We start from the raw sequence: 23286 nt of genomic DNA, 5'->3' as shown, positions 1-23286 counted from the left end.
TGATACCCTGGGGACATGGGACCCAAGGGTCAGGGCCACCTTGGACACACAGCGGCTGTGGTGGGGCAGGAGCTCTGCCCTGGTAAAAGCCTTGGTCAGGCCTGAATGAGCCACTTGCTCTGAGAGTCACTGCATTCAACAGGAGGAGAGCAGAGAAGGAGACTGTCCCCACTAAAGCGGCCCCATGAGCACTAGTGCTGGGCAGGAGAGGTGGAGACAAGCAGGGGACAGGCACTGTGAGCAAAGTGGCGGACACATCACTCTAAGGGTAGAGGAAGAGCAGAGTGGGAGAGAGCCCACTGTGGGCAGGGAGGCCACCAGGCAGGTGGGCACTGGGTTTTCCTAAAGGGAGATGGATCCGGAGAAGTCACAGCCTATGAGCAATCACCCAGCAAGGAGGTGGGGATATAGGTGGTGGTAGATAGGGGGTCCCACACCCTGACCCGGCAGAGAGCCCTCCTCCCTGGACTAGCTCTTGGGTGCTTTTCCATGAGGTCCTGTCACACTGGTTCTATTGCACACTCTACAGTTCCAAAGCACTTTCACACCCAGTTCCGAAGAACTTTCATGCCTAGTATCTTCACTCCCAAGTGCAGCTCTGGCAGGCAGCCAAGGCAGGGATTAATAGCTTTAGTCAACCCCTGCCTAGTATAGACAAGGCAAATAAGCCCAGAGAGGGAAAGGGATTTGTCCAAGGTCACACAGCTAGGGCCAGGTCCACACTCCCCACTCCCTGTGGAGTCTTGTCACAAGTGCTGAACCCTCCCCCTACCCTGTGCAATGCTGGCCTTGGGGACAGGGAAGGACAGGATAAGAAGCTGCTCTGGCTCGGGACCTGCACAGCTGTCGAGGTGAGTTGTGGTCTGGCTGCTGCAGCCAAGCTGGCGGGCACAATCTGTTCTCACCCTTCTGGGCCAGGGATGAGCCAGGCACCACGGCTCAACAGCTCAGTTGTCCAGGCCTCTGACAAAGGGGACACAGCCACTGGCTGGACGCCACAGTGGGGGTTGGGGAGTCCAACCTAAGGGCAGCCCCACAGGCTCACATGGCCTAAGCAGCTGTTCCCAGACCTCATTGAGCTTTAAGATTCGAATGGCCCTAGACTGGCAGAGATGTCAGCTTAACTGGAACTCAGCTGCCTCCAGACCTGGTGCTGTCTTAGAAATATGAGAGTAATCTGGCACTTCATTCATTATTAATCAGTGAGCCATTATTGAGCACTCAATATGTACCAGGCTTTCACACATTATTTCACTTATTCCTCCCAAAAGCAGGTGGCTTATTAGCCCCATTTTACAGATATGGAAACTAAGGTTGAGAGGTTTCTTTCACCCTTTCTCTCTCTCTCTCTCTCTCTCTCTCTCTCTCTCTCTCTCTCTCTCTCAGACACACACACACACACACACACCACAGCCATGACAGATCAGATACCAAAGTGCACAGTACCCTGCCTTGCAATTTAGTCATCAAGTGTATTTTGAGTCCCCATGGGGCAATGTGGCTGACAACCACATTGTCATTGGAAGTGGAAGTTAGAGGGGAATGTGACGAGGTTTGCCAGCGACCCCACTCCCAAGCTAGTGTTTAGACGTCTGTCATCCAGAGCCCTAGAATTCAAAGCTGAACATTGTCTGTGCCAGTCAAATAAAGCAGAGATCACTTTCAGCTGGGAGGAATCTAGGAGGACTGCATGGAAGAAGAGATATTTGGTTAAAATTTCTTAAGGTTTAGAAAAAAAGGCAAAATTGGAAAGGCTGCCAGCATTATTTTATTAGCATAATTATATTAATAAAAGAAATAACTCCATAGCCTAGTGAAAGAAAGAGGGTCAGACCAGTGAACCTCATTTTACAAATAAAGAAACATGATCAGAAAGGGAGAGTAATTTGCCGAAGGTCACACCCACTAGTGACCGGGCCTGAACTTGCACCCAGGGCTTCTGAGTTCCCATCCAAGGTCATTTTACCTCCAGGTAATTGGCAGAATACTCAACTTAAGACCATTTGATGGTGCCTCTGCCTGGCTCCTGACTCAGTGATAACTCAGGGTTGGGGCAGTTTACAGAGCTTGTCTGGTTAGTGATAGTAACACAGCTGGAAGGACACTCAGGGCTCCTGCTTTGCCAAAGGTAATGTCACATCCCCATGAGGATACACCCTACTTTGGGGCCAAACCCAGGGAAGACTCCAGAGCCCCAGTCCCAGATTGGGGGCTGGTGAAGACCGTGGAACACTCACTCACCTGCCTGGGAGGACCCAGGCAGCTGGTCTCCTTTCTCTTTCTCTGCCACTGCTGGGTCAGCAGCCCCAGTCGCCTACCACCCCCAGTCATTGTGACAGCAAGGAAATCAAGGACCAGTCCCTGCCTTGGTTTCCCTCCCTCCACAGTGAATCACAGGATGTCAGAACCCTTTCAGTTCAAACACCTCTCCTCATAGTCAAGGAGTCAGGGAGCATGTCCAGGGCTACACACTAAACTTGAACCCAGTTTTCAACCGACTGTGCTATCCACACTCCCCCAAAGTTTCCAGCGGCACTAGGAGCCAGCTCCTTCTCTAGTTATATAAAATGATCTGGGTTATGAAGCCAAGCAGATTCGAGTTCAGACCCAGGTTGCTCTGCTTCCAAACAGTGATTTTGGAAAAACTGCTGAGCCCTTCCAGCTTCTTCCTCCTTACCTGCCCCCTGAAATTGTCACAAGAGTACATGCAAAGGCACAAACAAGGGACTAGTGACACGGAATCGCCCACGTGGGTTGACAGGCCCAGGATCTGCAGGGTGGGGAGGGCAGGCGAGGAGGAGGGTCTCTGGGAAGGCAGCCTCACAGCCGGTGCTCTCTCTCGTCTTCCCCGGCTCTCCCCAGGCTATGGCCACGCAGCGCCCAGCACGGATGGCGGCAAGGTGTTCTGCATGTTCTATGCGCTGCTGGGCATCCCGCTCACACTCGTCATGTTCCAGAGCCTGGGCGAGCGCATCAACACCTTCGTGAGGTACCTGCTGCACCGTGCCAAGAAGGGGCTGGGCATGCGGCGCGCCGATGTGTCCTTGGCCAACATGGTGCTCATCGGCTTCTTCTCGTGCATCAGCACGCTGTGTATCGGCGCCGCCGCCTTCTCCTACTACGAGCACTGGACCTTCTTCCAGGCCTACTACTACTGCTTCATCACGCTCACCACCATCGGCTTCGGCGACTACGTGGCTCTGCAGAAGGACCAGGCGCTGCAAACGCAGCCGCAGTACGTGGCCTTCAGCTTCGTCTACATCCTCACGGGCCTCACGGTCATCGGCGCCTTCCTCAACCTCGTGGTGCTGCGTTTCATGACCATGAACGCCGAGGACGAGAAGCGCGACGCCGAGCACCGCGCACTGCTCACGCACAGCGGGCAGACGGGCGGCGGCCTGGGCGGCCTCAGCTGCCTGGGCGGCACCGGCGACAGCGCGCACACCACGGACACCGCCTCGTCCACGGCGGCCCCCGGCGGCAGCGGCTTCCGCAACGTCTACGCCGAGGTGCTGCACTTCCAGTCCATGTGCTCGTGCCTCTGGTACAAGAGCCGCGAGAAGCTGCAGTACTCCATCCCCATGATCATCCCGCGGGACCTCTCCACGTCCGACACGTGCGTGGAGCAGAGCCACTCGTCGCCGGGAGGGGGCGGCCGCTACAGCGACACCCCCTCGCACCGCTGCCTCTGCAGCGGGACGCAGCGCTCTGCCATCAGCTCGGTGTCCACGGGCCTTCACAGCCTGTCCACCTTCCGCGGCCTCATGAAGCGCAGGAGCTCCGTGTGAACCCCCGCAGGGCCTGGACCACCTGCGAGCGGGGCGGGGGCTCCTGACCCGAGGAGCAACGGGGGGTCAGCCAGGAGCACCCCCACCAGCCGCCTTCGGTCCTTGGGATGCCCCCAGTGTCCCGCCACCACTGTCCCCCACCCCATCTCCGACTGTGCCTGCTCGCACCAGCTGGCAGGAGACCGGGCTCAGAGGACTCCTGGAGCCCCCATCCGAGCCCTGCAAATTCCAAGAAATGTGAAACTTGGGGGGTCATAGAGGGAAGGCAGAAGCTGGGACGGAGCCTCCCATCCCTTTGGAAATCTAAGAAGCTCCCCAGTCCTCAGAGGCCCTGCTGGTACCCAGACCCCCACCTCCCCAGGGGACTTAGTGCTCCAAGTTGGTTTGCATCTCTCTATTTATACCTCTGTCCTGCCAGGTCTCCCACCTTCCCTTGGCTCCAAAAGCCAGGGTGTCTTTGTCCAGGTCACCCCCCACTCAGTCCCACCCCTCACCCCCTCATCCCCAGCTGTCTCCCAGCCTCCCACTACCTCTGTGTTGTTTTGCATGGCTTCACCGATGATATGGAGAAAATGGAAACCTCAGCAGTCCCTAAAGCTAGTCCCCAGAGGGCAAGACAGAAAGAAAGGTCAGGCAAGTGGCAGGAGGGGGAGAGGGAAGCAGGGGAGGAACAGGCCCTAGGGCTTTGGGCTGCAGGGCAGTGGCACTGGTAGATGAGACCTAAGGACCTCCAGTGCATTCTCTGGGGGAGGAGAGGACTCCAGCCTTCCATACACTGCCCTTGAAATCTAGAACAGAACACCAACTTACCACCCCTGGCTGCTACTGCTATTCGTTACCAACTCTTACATTTGTGGAGTGGGTTTTTAGCTTCCCCAAACCCTGTCTCCTCTATTCATTTGTTTGAGTCTCACGACACTCCAAATAGTTCACCAGGGCCAAAGTTCTTATCCCTATTTCATAGATGAGGACACAGGTAAAGTGTCTTGCCCAAGGTAACATGGAGAGCAAAAGGCAAAGGGGAACAAGAACCCTCCCGCCTGTTCCTAGCCTGAGTGCTGCTCCTTCCAGCTTAGAAGCAAGGCTCCCACTCCACACATGCAGCATCTGTGGGTGGCTGAGGCTTAAAACTGAACCACAAGCCCCGGTCAGGGCCCCTGCTGACTCGCAGCTTCTGTCCTAAGGCAGAGACTCCAAAGGGGCCCTTGTCTCTGGGCCATCTGCTTACTAGCAGGGAAGTCCCTAGGACCAAGGTAAGCAGTTCTAGGTCAGGAACTGTGTCTCTAGGTATTTGGAAATTGGGCAGAGGGACAAAGACAGCCGGTAGGGACATGGTCCCTAGCCCCGCAGCAGCCATTATAGGTACCTGTGTTCCAAGTAGCTACAGATAAGTTACGACCACAGTCATGAAAGCCCCTTCCTGCAGGAGGCTTGGACCTCTGTGCCCTCTGCCTGCCCCACCTGCAACTCAGGCTCAGGTGGAATGCGGCAGGTGGGGCACACCCTCTGCTCTCCCCACAGCTAGAGCTGGGAGAGTGACTGGAACAGCATCAAGGTGGAGATGAGGGACCTCTCCTCCCACAGCTTGGCCTTCCCGTGCTGTTCCAGGGTCAGCTCCCCAATTCTGCTGAGCAAGGTCAGCCCTGGCATTCAGCGAAGCTGGAGGGAGGGGCCCAAAAGAACAGCCTAAGGTCCCACCTCAGTGATGTCCTCTAGGCCCTGGGAACCCCAAGAGGGAAGAAGTGTGACCTGTCTGCGAGTGCCATTTCAGTGCAGAAGACCTGGCCCTGGTGTCAAGTGGGGTGGGACCCAGGGCCTAGAAGGGTGCCCTCTGTTTTTGTGTTGGGGGTGGGGGACAGTGCTAGCTGCCTCTGTCCTGTGTATGACCCTGCCCTCGAGGGGTCAAGTCCCGTCAGACCCGAGGGAACCATAACCAAAGTTGCAGAGAGATGGTGGGGAAAGAGGCAGAATGCCCTGGGGCGGAGCACGGCAGGCTGCTGGCCTCCAGCTGGGTCTTTCCTAGGGAACTGGAAGGCCACCGTCACTTCCCCATCTCACCCCACACACCCTGCAGGCAGCCTTTCTGCTTCCCCAATGCCTTATGCCTGGGCACACTGCCACAGAATATGCAATATGTGTGGGTGACAAGTCCCCACACCCACACCCCACCCGGGCAGCCCCTGAACTCCCCAGGCTGTGGCTGCCAGGCCTCCCCTCGGCTCCCCTGCCTATCTGTCTTCACACTGAGAATGGCGCCTAATAAATGCTGTCCATGGAGACCAGGCTCAGGCTCCAGCTCCTCTGTTACCGCAAACCCCTACTACAGCCAGAGGGCAGTCACCCCTGCCCCCCAAGTCCAGGTCTACGGACACACCTAACTGAGTGCCTCAGGCTGACCAGACTGAGCTGGGGGGGCCTTGGGGAGAAGACTGCACTCCCTTCTCTTTGGGGATTTCTCAGAAGATCCAGATTTTCTTAATATCATCCTGGAACAGACTATGATAGGAAAACCTGAGACATCTCCCAGTCCTTGTACATAAGTAAACTGAGACTTATCCTAAGTCACACAACCACGAGTAGCAACCTAGGGAAACTGGGGATCCCTAGGCACACGATGTCCCCCTCCTCACACAGCCTGCAGAGTCTATGCTATGCTGTCAGCTAGGAGTGTCATGCCATTCTCTTTCAATGACACCCCCTGCTTCAATGACCTGATTGACACAAAAATGTCTCTTTCAAAGAGGGCACATCGCCAGCACCTTTCTTCAGGGTTCATCTTTTCTCTGGATCTGGAAGTTACACCTAAGACTTAGGTCTGGGCCTCAGAGCCCAGGACAGACCCAGGGAGCAGACCCATGCTGGCAGCTGGTGCCAGCACCCAGAGTCAGCTAACTAGTAGCTTCCAAACTTTAAGGCACATGATCCACGGTAACATCTGACAAACACCACAGTCTATATACCTATCCAGTACCCTATGTAGCTTTTGGGAAATAATACTTTGTATTCTATTCCTATTCTGTTTCATGTTATAAAATGCTGGTCCTCACCCACTAAAGTGACGTCTCTACCCGCTAATGGTTTGCTCTGTGCAGACTGAAATACCCTAGAGAAATAAGGGGTGGGGTGGGGATGCTTTCTCCAAATCCTCCCTCTCACACATAGGTCAATGGAAAGATACAGAGAGGGGCCTATTTAGGGGGTTCAAGATTCTCACAGAAAGAGGTGGCACCTGTACCTCTCTACAGAGGCAGGACACCTGGAGCCTCCCTGCGATGGTGCTTCTGCCTGCTCCCTGCTGCTGTAGGCAGCTTTCTGGGACATGCTCCTCAGTGGCCTGTGGCCCTCAGGGGGGCCACAGCAGAACTGGGGCTTAATTCCCCACTGGCTCATCCACTCCCAAGGCCACCTCATCAAACTCCAGAGCTTACAACCTGTGGTTCAAACAGCCTCTGCCTTTCCTAGAACAGTTAAAGGCATTGAGAGCAACTGGTTCATGTTGGAGGTCAGCAGTGACCAGCACAAGGTTACTCTTACTTTCTTAAACAGAGCTTGCTGGACATAAACATGCTGACCCTTGCCTTCCTTTCTTCATTGCCTGGGGCAAAATAATCCCAAACAGACCTTGTGGGGATCCCACAAGGGAAACTACACTCCAGCTCCTGCCCATGGCCATTAAGAGCTCAGAATTGCTCTTTATCCATGGATGACATTGGTCTCACCCCTCTCACTTCCACATGGCATCTGAGGCCTCCCACACTAAAGATAGACACATGGCAAAACAAGAATAGAACACCAGCACAGCAGAGAAAAGGTGGCGTCGAAATACAAGTCACCACCGATTTGGTCATTGGGGTGAGCCTCAATGGAGATAGACGCTTCCTGGGAGCCGGGAGAGAACAGGATGAAGTGGCATCTCTTCCCAAAAGATGTCCTATGTATTCCTCCTGGGAAAGGAGTTCCTTGGCCAAATCAATTTGGGGAAACACTACACTCGTCACCCTCTCATGGAGCTTCACGAGATTCCTTAGCTTAATAAAGGCTATGAAAATCCCACAGCAAGACGCTGCTTGCCTTTGCTTCACCCAGCATTGCCCAAACTCATCCCAAGCACCAGAGCCTCTGTGTGCATCACATCTCTTCGTGTCCTGAACTCCACGCATGCTTTGGGAAATGCTCATCTCACTGATGATAAATCTGATCCTTCCCTTTTACCTCCCACTAGGTCCTAGAAGGAGTTGAACTTGTCAGTCCATCTGTGACAACACAAAATACATACGTGATGCTCAATTATGTGTCAGATCAAACCAAGGCTCAGAGCAGCCCACTGGCCCAAGATCAGGCAGTGAGTTGGTGGCAGAGCTGGCATATAAGCCCAGGCCCAGTGACTGCATCTACCAAGCACGTGTCCTTACCCTCCTCACTGGGGACTGTTTCTTGATGGTCCATGTCCTGAGCAAAGGTTTGGGAGAAGTTGCAAAGCTCTGTACGGGGTGGTCACTTCTTATTCAAACCATGGTGAGGGGAGAAGCTATGATCTACACACACCATCCTTCAAGATGACAGATTCTGACAGAGCTAAGAGAACCTGCTCCCCCTCAGTCCCTCCCACTACAACCTTTAGGGTCCTTTAGTTCTTTCTATAGGCTCCGCAGCACCTCGCCAAGCCCAACAAACTCTTCACAACTAATCTCAGGAAGACAAGGTGAGGGGCGGGGAGCTCCCCAGGGCCTGGGAAGTATGTATTCAGAATGGACATATGGCCAGAGGAAGAGCAACCGCCCACAAATGACAATGCCCAGCTCTGGCCTCATCATTGCCATTGAAAAGCTTAAGACTGATGCTCCCTCTCCATCCCAAAGCTGGGTTCTGATTAGGAGGCTGAGTGACCCTGTTTCCCAAGTTGGCCCTGAAAAGCCCATTCTAGGGTGGACTCTGCCCTCCTCCTGCCCAGCCAGATGGGGCCTTGACACTGGGATGTCATCCCTCCAGATACCATCACCCTTGGCAAAAATTGCAAAGAAACACACACCCTTTAGATCAGTGGTCCAATTCCACTTTATCAGGGGAAGGGATTCTGGTTCACAGAGGGGAAGTCATGAAGCAAGATAATGGTGCAGCCAGGATTAGCATCCACATACCCTGAATTTGACACACACACACACTCAGAGAGAGAGAGAGAGAGAGAAAGCACCCAGGCTTCTCTGACTCTGGATATCAAATGAAAGCTGCTAATCTCTGTGGTTGAGTCACTCTGATGCTGGAAATTTACCACATCCACATCTGGACAAACACTGGGAGACTCACACTCCCCACCCCCAGTCTCCCAGCTGCAGAGAGGGCCCTGTGGGTGGTGCCATCCTTAGGGTAGAGACTGTGATAGAACTGGCCTCCATGGCCCTCTCTGGTCAGTGACTGCCCCACCCCACCTCCAAGAATTAATGCCATCTTGCATGTACAGAGCTCTCTCACGTGATGTCCTCATTTAACCATCAGGACAGCACTGTGATTTAGATGAGGATTAATGTACTCATTGCACAAATGACAAAACTACAGCCAGGACGACCACAGTCCTGCTAGAACACACTCTGTTTGTGAGCGCTGAGCAGAGTCCCAGGTGTTTCCTTGGTGACTGGTGACAGGGTAGGACTGCAGCTATGTCCCAAGCACTCCAGGATAGCAAGTGTCCCTCTGTTTGCAGGCTCTCAGTTCTCTGGCCAGGTCTCTCAGGTTGGGAGAGGTTCAGGTGAACCTGGTTCCCAGAACCTGTGAGCAAAAAGAGACATGCAGTTGGTGACACTGCCCCCACATGCCCCAGAGTCCTGGACTTGAGATCAAGAGCAGCAGAATGTCCAGCCAACAATCCCTGCCCTTCAACTGAGGGGACAAAGCTTTTCTGGGGAAAGCTTTGACTAGAGCCAACTGCCCACATCTACCTCTGCCATACTTCTTGTTCCCTGGAGGAAGGCACATGTGACCAGGTCATCCCTGACTGAAATACTCTGGTCTGACTACCAGGCCAGAGTGGCAGGAAGAAGACCCAGAGCTCGCTCTGGACCCAGAATCAGGGTTCCAGGGATGCTGTCCAACCAGATCAACAGGTCCAGCTGGTGGCCTAGGGGCGCAGCAGGCGGGGAGCTTGGCGAGTCAGTTTGTGCTCTGGCCTCTCTTTGGTCCTCTCCCCTTCTTTGTAGTACGAGCTCTCATTATGACTTAATTGTAGGTCCAACAAAACTCCAAGGACACTCCTGGCTTCTGTGGGTACTGTGCATCTGGGTCCTTGCCAGTTTGTCTCTAGAGGAGAGGCCAGAGGTCAAGGGTGTGCTCCTTAAGGACCCTCTGACTGAAGCTCAGTTCTTGCACTGTGCCTTGGGCCTGGAATGCAGTCCAGCCTCCCAGGCAGGGGCCCCTCAGCAGCTCCTCTAACAGGGTGGTTACTGTCCTCTCACAGTTTGCCCACTGAGCGTCCCCAGTAGCAGCTCTGAAGGCCACGGTGGCTTCCTTCTCCTGAGACAAGAACTGCTTCTAGTGTGGGTCTGCCTCCGACGCTGTCACCAGAGGGCAGATGGCATTATTCCAAACAATTCCCACCGCGCAGACAGGTGCCTCCAAGCCTTTTCAGGTTAGATGCCCCAGCTCTTCAGCCACACCTCCTGTGACAGCACTTGTAAACCCCTTCACCAGCCTGGCGCCTCTCTCAGGAAGAGCTTCAGTGTCCTCTGCTCCTGTGGCTTGACACACCAGGTGCGATCCAGTCAATAAAGAGGTGGTGACCACTCCCTCCCTCTGCTGGATGTTGTTTTCCTATGAATGCAGCCCAAACACAGGTAGCCGCTCAACTAAGCTAGAAGCCCTCGGAGTTTGTCTCTAGACTACTGTGGCAGGCGTTGTTCATGACCCATCAAGAGCCCTGCCTATACTCTTCTGCTTGATGACAGAGGACTGACATTTTTCTCTAGACCCAGTCCCAGGTACTCTGCCAATCACAGTGGCCTCAGACGCCTGCCCAAAGACTGGGTTATGTTTCATTTTGATTTGGGGCTCTTCGGGGATGTCTTGTGGGGGACGTATTGGGAGAGGCTTTTCTCCTCCTAAAACATATCATGGGAGGTGACGCACCCCTCTGCTTTGGACCTCGTCAGGTCTGTGACACTTAGGAATCCTGGCAGTCATCTTACAACCATGAGGGAAAACAACATGAACACAATGGAAATGGCAAAGGGAGAAGATGGAAAGATTAACCATGTCACTGCACAAACCCAGGAAGCCCTCCCCTCCACACCTCTTGTCATAGTGATGAGAGGTGACAGACTCAAATGGACTTTCTGTTACTGGCAGCTGAAGGTTCCACAGCCTTCCTGTGACAGGAATTATTGTGCAGCTTAAACCTGGGAGACCCCAAGGAAAAAATGTTTCCCTTTCCTTTGGGGCCTTTAGCAACCCTAAGTTGAATCTCCAATTCCTGTCTCTTAAATGACATTGAGGGCCAGACTCAGAGATTTGTGGTCACTCTTGGATCTAAAGAAATCCAGTCTAAAAACTTCAGTCTCAAATCCACTGAATGCTAATAGTCTCCCTGTTCCTGGGATAGACTATACCACACAGTCCAAGCAGGAAGAGGGATAAAAACAACAACAAAGCCCTCAGTATGGCCAGAATCCAGCTACTGACACCAGTTGGGATCCAGAGTCCATGCAGGAGTCTCTCCCAACCCTGCTCCAAAGAGGGTCTTCCCTCTCAGTTCTGCTCCTGGTGGTCCCCACAGCCAGCCCTTTGCCACTTCCCAGTGTCTACCTGGCACACAGGACTTGGCACACTGGACCGTGCCAGACAGTTGTAATGCAGAGAGCCCCCAAGAGCCCTGCCACCTCTGCTCACTGCTCTTTACCCTTGATCCTGGGTAGAGGGTAAACAACTCACACCAGCGAAGACATCCACCCAGGGAAGGAGAAGCCACGCCCACCTCTCAGAGCCTGTGCGTGGTTCCTGAGGCCCTCTGCCCCAGCCTGTCTAGGAGTCTTTCCCCACACCTGGGTCACCCTTCCTCCTCCCTCTCAGTGATCCAGACTACAGAGAACTGGGGGACACCTCTTTGTCCTTGCCTGTGTGTTCTGGGTAAGAGAGAAGCTCACTGCCCATTCACACCGCTTCCCAGCCAGGCCCCTCTCGTGCTGGAGCTCAGCAGTGGCCCCTTCCCGAGTCGGTGGAATACCGCACACCTGCACGCTTATACCACTGCTGGAGTGCCAGGCTTTTGGTGACGTTCCAGCATTGAAGACTGGCTCCACGGTAAATCGATTTCTCCCTCTCCCAGACCCACATCATCCACTGATTTGATAATCTAGCCTTCTGTGCCATTACTCAAGCCTTTGATGAAAGTATCAAAGAGGACAGGACCAGATAGAAGGCCCTTAATTCAGGGTGACATTTATTCCGGCATGTTCTTGGTGAACTGTTGCTGGCTCCAGCTACTCACCACTTCCTTTTATCTATGCTCTAAAATTGTCTGTTTAATCAAAGCTGGCAGGTGACTGGGCTCCAGTCACGTTAGCAGAGCTCCCTCGTCCCTGGGGTGTCAGTGACCTGGACTGGGGGTTTGAACTTGCTGAAAATAGCAGGTGCTTCCTTGCCTGGCTCTGCCTTCCCCACCTCCCCACCAACTGCCACTGCCTTTTCTGGGCTGCTACATGTCCCTAAGTTCTTCCAGTTCAACAGGCCATCCCAGCTCCTGGACTGGGCTCTGCACTTGCCATCCCTTTCCAGCTCAGACTTGTCTGACCTTGAAGGAAGTGTGCAAAGGCCCCCCAGGGAGCACTCAAGGTTGAGATCTGCCACAGGAAGCTTGATGACCAGGGTCCTTAGACCAGTTGGTTTTGGGGTGAGTGGAGTGAAGAATGTTTAGGAATCATGCCAGGGACTGGGCAAGGAGTGCCACCAAATCCTCCTAACTCCCAGGCAGACAGAGACACAGTTCTCTGCATCCAGCAGGGATGAAATTGTGGCTCAGGGGAATCACCTCACGAGCCCAAGCGGCAGAACCAGGTTTTGAAGCTAAGGCTATGGTGACTACTTTCCACATGGGCCACTACATCCTCTGACTCTGGGTGCCATTTGTCTTCTTAGCTTTCCAGGTTTCCCATATCCCACCCCTGGCTATTAGGAACCCTGGAAACTGCTCAGCAGCCTCTGAAAGAAAGGATAAGCATAAGCCCTTCCTGACCTCCCAGGACAGAGCAGCAGGTTGGTGGGATGACGTCAGGCCACGAGGAAACCACTCCAGTGTTCCTGAGACCTGAGCGATTGGGGATTAATCTTCCAGATCTGGCACCAGAGATGTAATGGGAAGCTGCTGCCACCCCACCCCCTTTATCCCCATTATGGTGAACAGATGGGCCGACCCTCTCTGGGGTCTAAGTAGGGCATGCTGCTAAGCAGGAAGAGAGACCAGCCAGCCACAAGGTAAGCGTCAAGGGGAGAGAGGCCGGGTGGGCACACCCAGCTCCACTGGACCCTACCAGGACCTCTGGTTGAGGGGGTTGGAGGGTCAGCTCTCTGCTGCCAATGGGGGGTAGAGTTGCTGCACCAGGCAAAGACACATCTCTGGGGGTAGTCAAAGAGGATTCATGCACATACACAACATTTAAGGTACTTTCTAATTCCAAACTCCTTACCCTAAGCCTGCCAGTGCTGATAAACTAGAGACTTAGCCCCTTGGGCTCCAGAGTGAGCCTTGGACTGTGTGGTGCTCAGAGCACCCAAGTCCTGACTAGGCCAGCCTCTGGCATTATCCGCATGGTCGTAGGAGTCCCTCAGGCTGAGGTGGGCATGGGATATGGTAACAACAGAGAGATACCAGGGTAGCCAACTAGCAGGGCCAGGGACCCTTAGGAACTTGAGTTGGGCACTTTATGTTTCAGAAGGGAATAGAAGGCTCAGAGAGAGGAGGGGACTGGCATGTAGTAAGGGTGTCAGAGCCAGGACCTCTGAGTTCCCTGGCTGGTGCTGGACAGCTTTATCTGGAATAGGTCACACTGGAAATGACACCCAGCTCCATCCACAGGTAAAAGGCTAAGCGAACTGGACATACATGTTCAGGATGCTCATTCTTTGTATGAGAATGAGTTATGAACATAGGCAACACATCCTGTGTGAAAGAGGTCAGACCAAAAAGAGCACAGGGGCTGGGGACAGCTCAGTGTAGAGCATGTGTTTAGCATGTGCAAGGCCCTGGGTTCAATCTCCAGCACCAAGTGATGATAACAATAATAATGTTACTAATAACAATATTTTTAAAAGCATACACTGTAGGATTCTGTTTATACAAAGCTCAAGAAAACAAAACCAATCTGGAGGGACAGATGGCTATTCTGGGGTGCAGGGCACAAGAGGGAAGGGCTCAAACAGGGAATGGAACAGGTTTGGGGTGACAGATACAGACACTCTCTTGATTGTGGTGATGGTTTCCCAGGTATATACAGCTGTCAGAACTTATCAGATTCTACATTTTAGGACTGGGGACATAGTTCAGTGTAGAGCATCTGTTTATCATGTATGAGGACCTAGGTTTGATTTCCAGTACCACCAAAAATAATTTACATTTGAATATGAGCAACTTATTATATGTCCATTTTGTCTCAAAGAAACATTCATTAAAAAAATAAGCTGTGGAGATATTAAACATGGATGGCCCACCAGGCAACCAAAGCAACCCATCCACACCCATTTGTCCTGATGGCAGGGGGGAGGCATACCTCTTTGTCAGAGGGCCACCAGTGTGTCCCATCAACTTCTGTCCCCTCAATCCACACTGCTGTAACGTGGTGCCACTAGCATCACTCAGAGCTGAATGGCATCAAGGTAGGTGGATGTAGCAATTCCCCACGAGGCCCCCACAGGTTATCGCTGGTCCAAGCCAGACATCAAGCAAAGGTTCGTTGGGTGGCAGGTAGCATGAAACTTTGTGCCCATGCCTACTGGGCAGAGGTAAATGGGAAGTCCCCAGAATCCATGAAATAGCATTTCTTGGATTGTTTCTTCTCCTTTTAAAATCACTCTTCCAGATCTTTCCAGGAGTCCCACAGAGTCTCACACCGTCTAAACCACTATAGAGCAGCCACCATTTACCTCTTTGGCTCGTGGGCTGGCACCCACACCAGGCCCAGGCATCCTGCCACCTGCTGTTTGGGGCTAGAGCTGCTCAGGGTGAAGGGTAAAGGGTGGGATGACTCATCCTGTCCCATAATCAGGACATCACTCATGCTGCTGCTCAGACTACAGGGTTACCCTGAAGAGGACAGTCCCCACACCCTGGCCGCCCAGAGTCACACTCCCTTCTGCAACTTGAGAGCACTCTGCCTGATACTCCAGTTGTCTCCTGGTGGGTTTAGTGAAACATCCTTCCAGGTTTTTAGTCACAGCCCTTCTGTGGCTTGGTCGCCTCTCTTGGGGGCATGAGAACTGGGTTGAGTGGCAGGGTCCATACAAACCTCAATGCCACACTCCCCAGGTATTTCCCTTGTGGACTGGTTGCTTCCCTCCAGATGAGGCTGCCAAGAAGCACCTCAGATCCTGATGTGAAATGACTCCCTCCCCCTGCAGCCTCCAGTTCAGTCAGGCAGGCCCACACTTGCGAATGAGTCCAATGTTAGCCCCATGGGGACCCCAGCATTGTCATCCATGCTAGTGGCTGGACCCCAGGGGCAGACCTGAATAGGCAACCCCATCCTGCAGCACACCAGGACTGTGGCCATAAGACTGACTGCACTTTGCAGGAAGAGATAAAGGTCAGGGTTAGGGTGTGTAGGCCAAGTTCCAAATGAGACAGAGGGCCCCAAGGTTGGGGAGGAAGTAGCATGGGGGCGTGCTGGCCTGGTTCTGGGTCTTGAAGAAATGGTGGAGTCAGACAACTGAGGATGGAGTTTAGAGGCAGGAACCTAAGCAAAGGCAAGACAGGAGAATGTTCTCAGAAGTCTGTCGAACAATGAGGAGAGCTCAGGGTCTCCTTAGGAAAGAGAGGGTGAGCTACATGAGTCTGGGCTGTGTCCATCTCCTTGTGGTTGTATTTCTGGAGTGTCACACTATATCTACATTTTTAAAAAACTTTAAAAAAATATTTTTAGTTGTCAATGGACCTTTATTTTACTTATTTATATGTGGTGCTGAGAAATCGAACCCAGGGCCTCCTCGCACATGCCAGGCAAGTGCTCTACCACTGAGCCACAACCCCAGCCCCTATACCTACATTTAACAAGCATCAATAAATGGTCAGGACATCATGGGGAAGAGAGGAGGTGGGAAGAAAGTGGGAGAATGGAAAGGAAACCTTGGAGGCATCCACCAAGGTAGGAGATTTAGCTGTTATCCCACAAGAAACAGGGAACCAGGGAATGTTTCAGACCAGAGGAACAATGCATGTAATTTAGTTCTGAAAGACTCATCTGCATCATTCACTCCTCAGGGATGCTCCTGGCCCAACTCCTGCTCTCTAGAAGAGGCACTCTCTCTCCACCCCAGGCTAGGCAGGGGATTGCAAGGTAGGGGCCACAGGTGCCCTCCCTTCTCTACAGTCTGGGAGAGCTTGGGATGCTTTAAATGATGCTTCCAGAGCTTGGACCACGCTACTTACCTGCCTGGCAGTCACAAAGAAGAAGACTGTCAAAACCCTGGCTGGAATCTCTCTGGTTCTCCTCAGTCTCACGTGTGCACAGCAGCTTACAACCCACTAATCAAATTTCCTGGCAGCCACCCTAGTGACCTCAGTGGCTCCAGTGGCCCTGCCTCCAGGGCCAGGAGGAAGAGACACCTACAGCAGTGTGCTGAGGCTGGGGAGGGTAGGCACCTGTCCCTGGGGCTCCCACTCCATTGACAGGAGGCACAAGTCCCTCCCCAGGGACACCACCTCCCAGGTGGTCAGTCCCTGGCTGGGAGTGGTGGTGGACGCTCAAAGGGGCCCTCAGGACGCTGGGGCTGGATTCCCGCCCTGGCCGGCTGCTATCAGATACTTGGACATCATAAATGAGCAGCAGCTGCCTCCCCTCCCACTCCATACTGCTCTGGAGTGTTAGGATGGACCTTGGCTTTTGGGTAAGTTGGTTGTCAGTCAGTCGATTTTAGATTTAATGGCACTGATGTCTCCAGGGGTGTGCAACCAAACAGCAGGACAATCTAATGGGGATAGGATGAACCTTGTAATTCACCATACCTAGGTCAGCGCTTTGTAATTGACCTTTCATCCACTTCCTGAGCCTGTGAAGCGAGCAGGGCAGTCAAAACCATTCCCCCTCACGAATGAGGGCTCCATGCACAGACGCGAGTTATCTAAAGTCCCACAACGAAAATGCTTAGGAAGGGTTGCTTTGGCTTTCTGGCCAACTCAAAGGGAGCCCCAAAAGCATGAGGAATGGATCTTCAGAGGAAATTTACAGAGGGTTCATAGAAGAATGGAGTTATCCCTGCGTCAGAGGATCTTTCATTACTGAGAGACAGGTTAGGGACGATCTCATCCTACACCCTCATTAGGAATGAAGGTTCCCATGCTGAAAGCTGAAACAGTGTGTCCAGAGTCCTACAAAAAAACCTGGAGTCAGATAACTTCTCTGATTTATTTATTTTTATTCTTATTTTATTTTTTTGTACCAAGGATTGAACCCAGTGGCACTTAACTACTGAGCCACATCCCCAGCCTTTTTAATTTTTTTATTTTGAGTCAGGGTCTTGCTTTGTTGCTTAGGGCCTCACTAAGTTGCTGAGGCTGTTTGAACTTGGGATGCTCCTACCTCAGCCTCCAAGCTGCTAGAATGATTTTAACAATTATGGAAAGGACCCCTCTCCTTCTTGCCTATTGGTTCATGGTCAAAATTTTGATTGTTCCATCTAAACAAAGCCCATATCAGTGAAGATGCCCTGAGAACTGTCATCACCACAGACCTCAGAAGACTTTCATAGCAAGGCCATGAAGGATGGTGTGCCCCCCCACCAGTCCCTGCCTCTGTCTACAGAGGCAAAACTAATCATTGTTCAAGATTTGGCCAGAGTTAGAAGGAAACCTGAGTCAGGCGTGCATGCTTGTAATCCCAGTGGCTCAAGAGGCTGAGGCAGGAAGATCAAAAGTTTGAGGCCATCCTCAGAAATTTAGTGGTTAAGCACCCCTGGGTTCAATCCCAGATCCATCTCAACCTACATCATTTCCCCCATCAGGAAGGGAGGCCCGATAAGGACCAAGGAGGCAGTAGTGAGTCTATTTTCAGCTGTTTTGATCCAAGAGACTAAGAATCAGGAAAGACCTAGACAGGTGGGCCATGCAGGTCCTTGTGAGGAGAAGGGCTATCTACGGGCACCATCAGGGGGGCCCAGGCTTAGTCTGTCCATCCCCTGTTCTCACAGCACCAGAGAATCCTGCGCCCCAAGGGCCTAAGTGCTAATGGTCTAACACAGGGAAGAGAACAGCTACCATTGCAGAGTAACTGTCAGATGCACTATGCAAGGCAAGAATCACTGTCCCCAATGTACAGGTTAGGACTCAGAGAAGTTGAGTGACTTGCCTAAGGTCACCCAAATGGTACAGAGCAGAACCTGAACTGAAACTCAGTGTTCCTCCACTCCGCCTGCCTCCCTCCAAACTAGGTTCTACTGCTGGCATGAATTATCCCACCTCATCTGCTCAGCCACACCACTGAGATCAGGTCCCCGTGAGCCCTCAACTGGCTCTCTCCAACCTGTGCTCCAGGATCCTTCAGTGCTGTACCCCCAGCCCCTGCCCAGGCCCCTTAGGCAAGGATGACCCTCATCAGAGAGTGCTGAGGCAGCCAGAACTACTCTCCCTGACCCCTGCCTGCCATAATCCCTTCGCCAGATCCACCCATGGGAAATCCCTGGGTGATGGATACTGGGAAGCTGCATTTTAACAGGAACATTCTAGAAGCACTGTTTTGGAAAAATGAAGACTGGGATCTATTACTCTCAAGAAAGGACTTGGGTCTATTTTGAGAAAGGATCACCCTTTCTACACTATCAGGACCCTGGCCTCTTAGTGAAACTGAGAGGGAGCCCCTTCTAAGACATACAATCTCAGTAGTGAGTAAACAGTCATGTGTGGGGAAAAGGGGTGTCCCTTCTCCAGGCACACATCCTTGAAGCCTGCTGAGCTGGAAAGGAAGATGGAAGGACCAGAAGGACCCAGAGGCTTCCGGCTGTCATCCCTCCCACAGGGTCACTCCTTACTCAGGCAAAAACGTCCTTCCATTACGTTAAAGCCCATCTCTGCTATGTCCCGGAGTCGCTGAAAATTACACATTAACAGCCTTAGTGGTTTCCAACAGCTTGAAATGCTGGCTTTGGCCAAAAACTTCTTTAAAAGGCCATCCTCCTTATTCCATAGCGTTTACATTTTACAACGTTTAAACAGAACCAGTTTTAAGTGAAGATATGCAGCTCTTTCCGCACATGTCCCCATAAAAAGGAAAATCTGGGGAACATCTGTTTTAGCCGGCGAGGGCATTTCTCTGGGGCCCAGCAAAGAGCAGCAGTGAGGGAATCCACTGCCTCGGCCCGAATTCCTTCCTCCCAAAGGCCCTCACACCTCCCAGCTGGGCCATGGGCATTAATCCCCAGGAGAGGGTGTCCTGTGTAGAGGCGGCGTCCCCAGTATTTATGAGAGCAATGACTACATTTTCTGAGTTCCATAATATGTGGGTTCCTGAGAGAACTACATCCAATATCATATTTAGCAGATTGACCCTATAAATCAGCTTATGACCATTACACACATTTTACAGCTGGGAAACAGGCTCAGGGAGGCCAGCAGACCTGCCCAGCCCACGTCCTCCAAGGCTCTGCCTCAGCCCAGGAAGACATCCCAAGCTGACGTGGAGTCTGAAACCTCCCAGCAGGCCTGCGGTCCGGTCCTGTCAATCTGCTCATCCGGGCACCCCTGCATCCTGGCTGAAGAACTCGACTGCCCCCCCCCACCCTCTAAGCCCTGGATAAGTTGAACCCTCACCACTTTTTGTGATTCTGCATCTCCCTGAACCACTCACTCTCCAATGCCCAAGATATCACCACTCCTGGGGGTTTGCTCTTTGATGTTCAAATTCCCTTGGGTGACCCACATTTTTTGAATTTAAATGGGCCCCCAGCTGCATCTGTCTTCTAGCAGCAAGATCAGCTCGCCATCTAGTGGTTTTCTAGTGAAACTCCTAGTGGCCAAACAGAAACAGAGCTTGGGATCTGGGAGGCCCTTAGAAGTCAGGTGGTTCTGCTGAAGTTCAGAGAGGGAAAGTGACCAACCTAAAAGAACACAGCAAATTAGAATCCAGTCTCCAGACCATAACCCATCCCTTGGTCAGAAAGACCATGCTTGCCTAATTTCCTTGGTTCTGAGGAAGCTGGATATCTGGTAGTTGTGTTCCATTCAGAGTGATCCATCTTCCTGATCCTGTGTCTTTTATTTAATTTTGAATAGGTAAACTTATACATGGGATAAAATACAAAAGTCACAAAAAGGTATGCAGCAGAAAGAAATTCTCACGCCAGCCCATCACCACCCAATTATCAATCAGAGATTTTCTCTGTATTTACAAGTATATTCACATATTTTAATTTTTTACACAAATGGTAGCTTATCCTACCCAGGCTCTTAGTACCACACCAAGGACATCATTGTACATCGGCTCATGATGAGCACACTGGATTTCTGTAAAGCACCACATACCCACCCCACTCCCCTGGGTGCAGTCTATGGAGGTGCCATAATTTATTTAACCACTCTCCTTTGGGTGGTGGTTCCCAGTGCTTTTGATGAACACTAGGTGGACCTCAACATCCATAACTTTTACAAACATGTGTGAGGAAACGGTATAATAAATTCCTGGAAATGGGCTTGCTGAGATCTCCAGTAGGGATTAATTTTGGTCTCACACTCTAGAAAACCCAACATAAAGAGACTTTAAATACTTATGGCCTCATTATCTCATGGAAAACAAGTGTAGAGGCAGATGGTCCAGAGGTACACAGCAGCTGCAGGCCAGGACTCGGCGTGTGTGTGATTCTCATGGACATCACTGATTGTCCTCTTCGGAGGCAGTACTGTCCCATTTCCACCATCAGTGTGCAGCTTCTGCAGCCTGGCCAAATCACACTGCCATATTGGTTTAAAATTTCCCAATTAAACAGGTGGAAGTGATATTCTTTGTACTTTTAAATTTGTATTTTTCTAATTGTGGGCAGTATTGGACATCGCTTCATGGGCTCAAGATGTACTTCCTTTTCTCTGAATTGTTTAGATGTATTCATAACCATTTTCCTTTTGTGCTTATGGTCTTGTTTATATTGAATTTTTGTTAGCTTTATTAAGACACACACCATAAAATGTGCCCACATAAAATGTATGATTCAATGGTTTTAATATATTCTCAGGCTGTGCAACTATTACACAATTTAATAATTTATTTTTTTATGGTACTGGGATTGAACCCAGGGGTGCTCTACCACTGAGCACTGAGCTACACCCCAGTCCTTTCATTTTTATTTTAAGACAGAGCCTCACTAAGTTACTGAGGTTAGCCTTGAATTTATGATCACTGGGATTACAGGCCTAGGCCACCACACCCAGTTCCACAGTCTAGTTTTAGATCATTTCATAACCTCAAAGAAACCCAGTACCCATTAGCAATCACTCCCCACACTCACCCACCTTTACCCCTCCTCCACCTCCCAGGGTAAAGAAACCAGGATTCTGCTTTCTGTCTCCATAATTTTGCACATTCTGGGCAACTTCATATAAATGGAATCATACAATGTGGTCCTTTATGTCTAGCTTCTTTCACTTAGCACAATGGTTTCAAGGTTTATCCATGTCACAGCGTGTATGAGTACTTAGTTCATTTTTATTGTTAAATAATATTCTATTGAATGAATATACTGTCTTGTTTATTCATCAATTGATGGACATGTGGGTTGCCTCCATGTTTTGACTATTATGAATAAAGCTGCTACAAATATTCATGTACAAGTTTTTGAGTGGATGTATGTTTTCCTTTTCTTAGTAGATACGTTTCATTTCTCTTGGTGGAATAACTTGCTCTTATGGTAGCTCTAGGTTTACTCTTTTGAAGAACTGTCAAACTGTTTTCCAAAGCAGCTGCTTTTTACATTCCAACCACAAGTATATGAGGGTTCCAATTTTTCTGCATCTTCTTTGACACTTGTTATTTTCTTTTTTAAAAACTTAGAACCATCCTTGTTGATGTATAGGGTATATTATTGTGATTTGATTTACAATTTCCTAATAGCTAGTGTGGTTGAGTTGTCATGTGCACAATATCTGTTGATTTTTAAGATTTTTTTAATATGTCAAAAAAATAGGCCTTTGGGTTGTGAGTTGCAAATACTTTCCATCAATTGTCATAGTTTGCTGTTGTTGCTGCTCTGACATTTTAGAGATGGGGTGTCACTAAGTTGACCAAGTTGACCTTGAACTTGCAATCCTCTCCTGAGTCACTGGTATTACAAGCATGCACTACCATGCCCAGTCATTAATCTTTGATTTTATTTGTGCTTCTTTTCCCCACACAAAATGTTAGATCATATTCTGTAAGGTCTTCCCTATTCCAATACTATTAAAACTTTTTGAAATGGCTCTTCCGTGTTTTTCTTTAGTAATTTTTATGATATAATTTTTTTTTCTGCCAGTCAAATCTTTTATCCAACTGTAATATATTTTGCTGTAAGGGGAGAGTAGGAATTTAAATTTATTTTTTCTGCATATCTACCCAGTTGTCTAAATATTATTTAAATAATCACCACTATTTCAAAACACCCTATTTGTAGTCATTAAATTTCTATTCATATTTGGTTGTATTTCCGGATTTCTAATTTTTGTTTCAAGATACTTATCTATCCATGTACCATAAAGATTTCATGTTTAACTTTTATTTTGGAAAATTTCAAATATGTAAAAAATTACAGAAAAAAGTACAATGAGTATACCTGTAACTCAGCTTCAACAATCATCAACTTCCTTCCATTCTTTTTTTTTTTTTTTCCCTCTCATTCTCCTGGCAGGGGATTTGAACCGCGGTCCTTCGGCATGCTAGGCGACCGCTCTACAAAAGGAGCCATTTCTTCAGCTCCCCTTCCATTCTTGTATATTTTTTCTAGGATGTTTTTGTTTAGTTTTGGTGCTAGGGACTGAGCCCAAGGCCTCTCACATACAAAGCACATCTTGAGCTACACCCCATCCTGGCCCTAGAGTATTTTAAAGTAAATCATCTTACCTATAATTACTTCACCGTCTAACAGCTAAGGACCTTTTTTTTAAAAAAATGTTATCATAATGCATCTATTGTAACTCTGGTAGAAAGCATTTTGGCCTCTCAAAGATGTCCCCAAAACCTGTGAATTGGTTACCTAAATATAATAACAGAGACTTTGCAGATGTGGTTCAAGATCTTGAGTTGGGGAGAGTATCCTGGGCTATCCAGGCAGGACCAGTGCAATGCCAAGT

The 23286-nt window shown here is 50.6% G+C and overlaps 1 protein-coding gene across 1 annotated transcript in view; it reads left to right on the top strand.

Moving 5' to 3' along the window:
- Kcnk3 (potassium two pore domain channel subfamily K member 3) overlaps positions 1 to 6070 on the top strand; it is a 36107-nt gene extending 30037 nt beyond the window's left edge. The window contains exon 2 of the mRNA XM_047522860.1: positions 2863 to 6070. Within this exon, the coding sequence (XP_047378816.1) occupies positions 2863 to 3788 (926 nt within the window). The 3' untranslated portion in view covers positions 3789 to 6070. The remainder of the gene's footprint in view (positions 1 to 2862) is intronic.
- The last annotated feature ends 17216 nt before the right edge of the window (positions 6071 to 23286 follow it).

Source organism: Sciurus carolinensis, chromosome 13 (genome assembly GCF_902686445.1).
Source record: "Sciurus carolinensis chromosome 13, mSciCar1.2, whole genome shotgun sequence".
NCBI classification, from domain to species: Eukaryota; Metazoa; Chordata; class Mammalia; order Rodentia; family Sciuridae; genus Sciurus; species Sciurus carolinensis.
The sequence above is the reverse complement of the archived record's forward strand: the minus strand, read 5'-3'. Positions and strand labels throughout refer to the sequence as shown.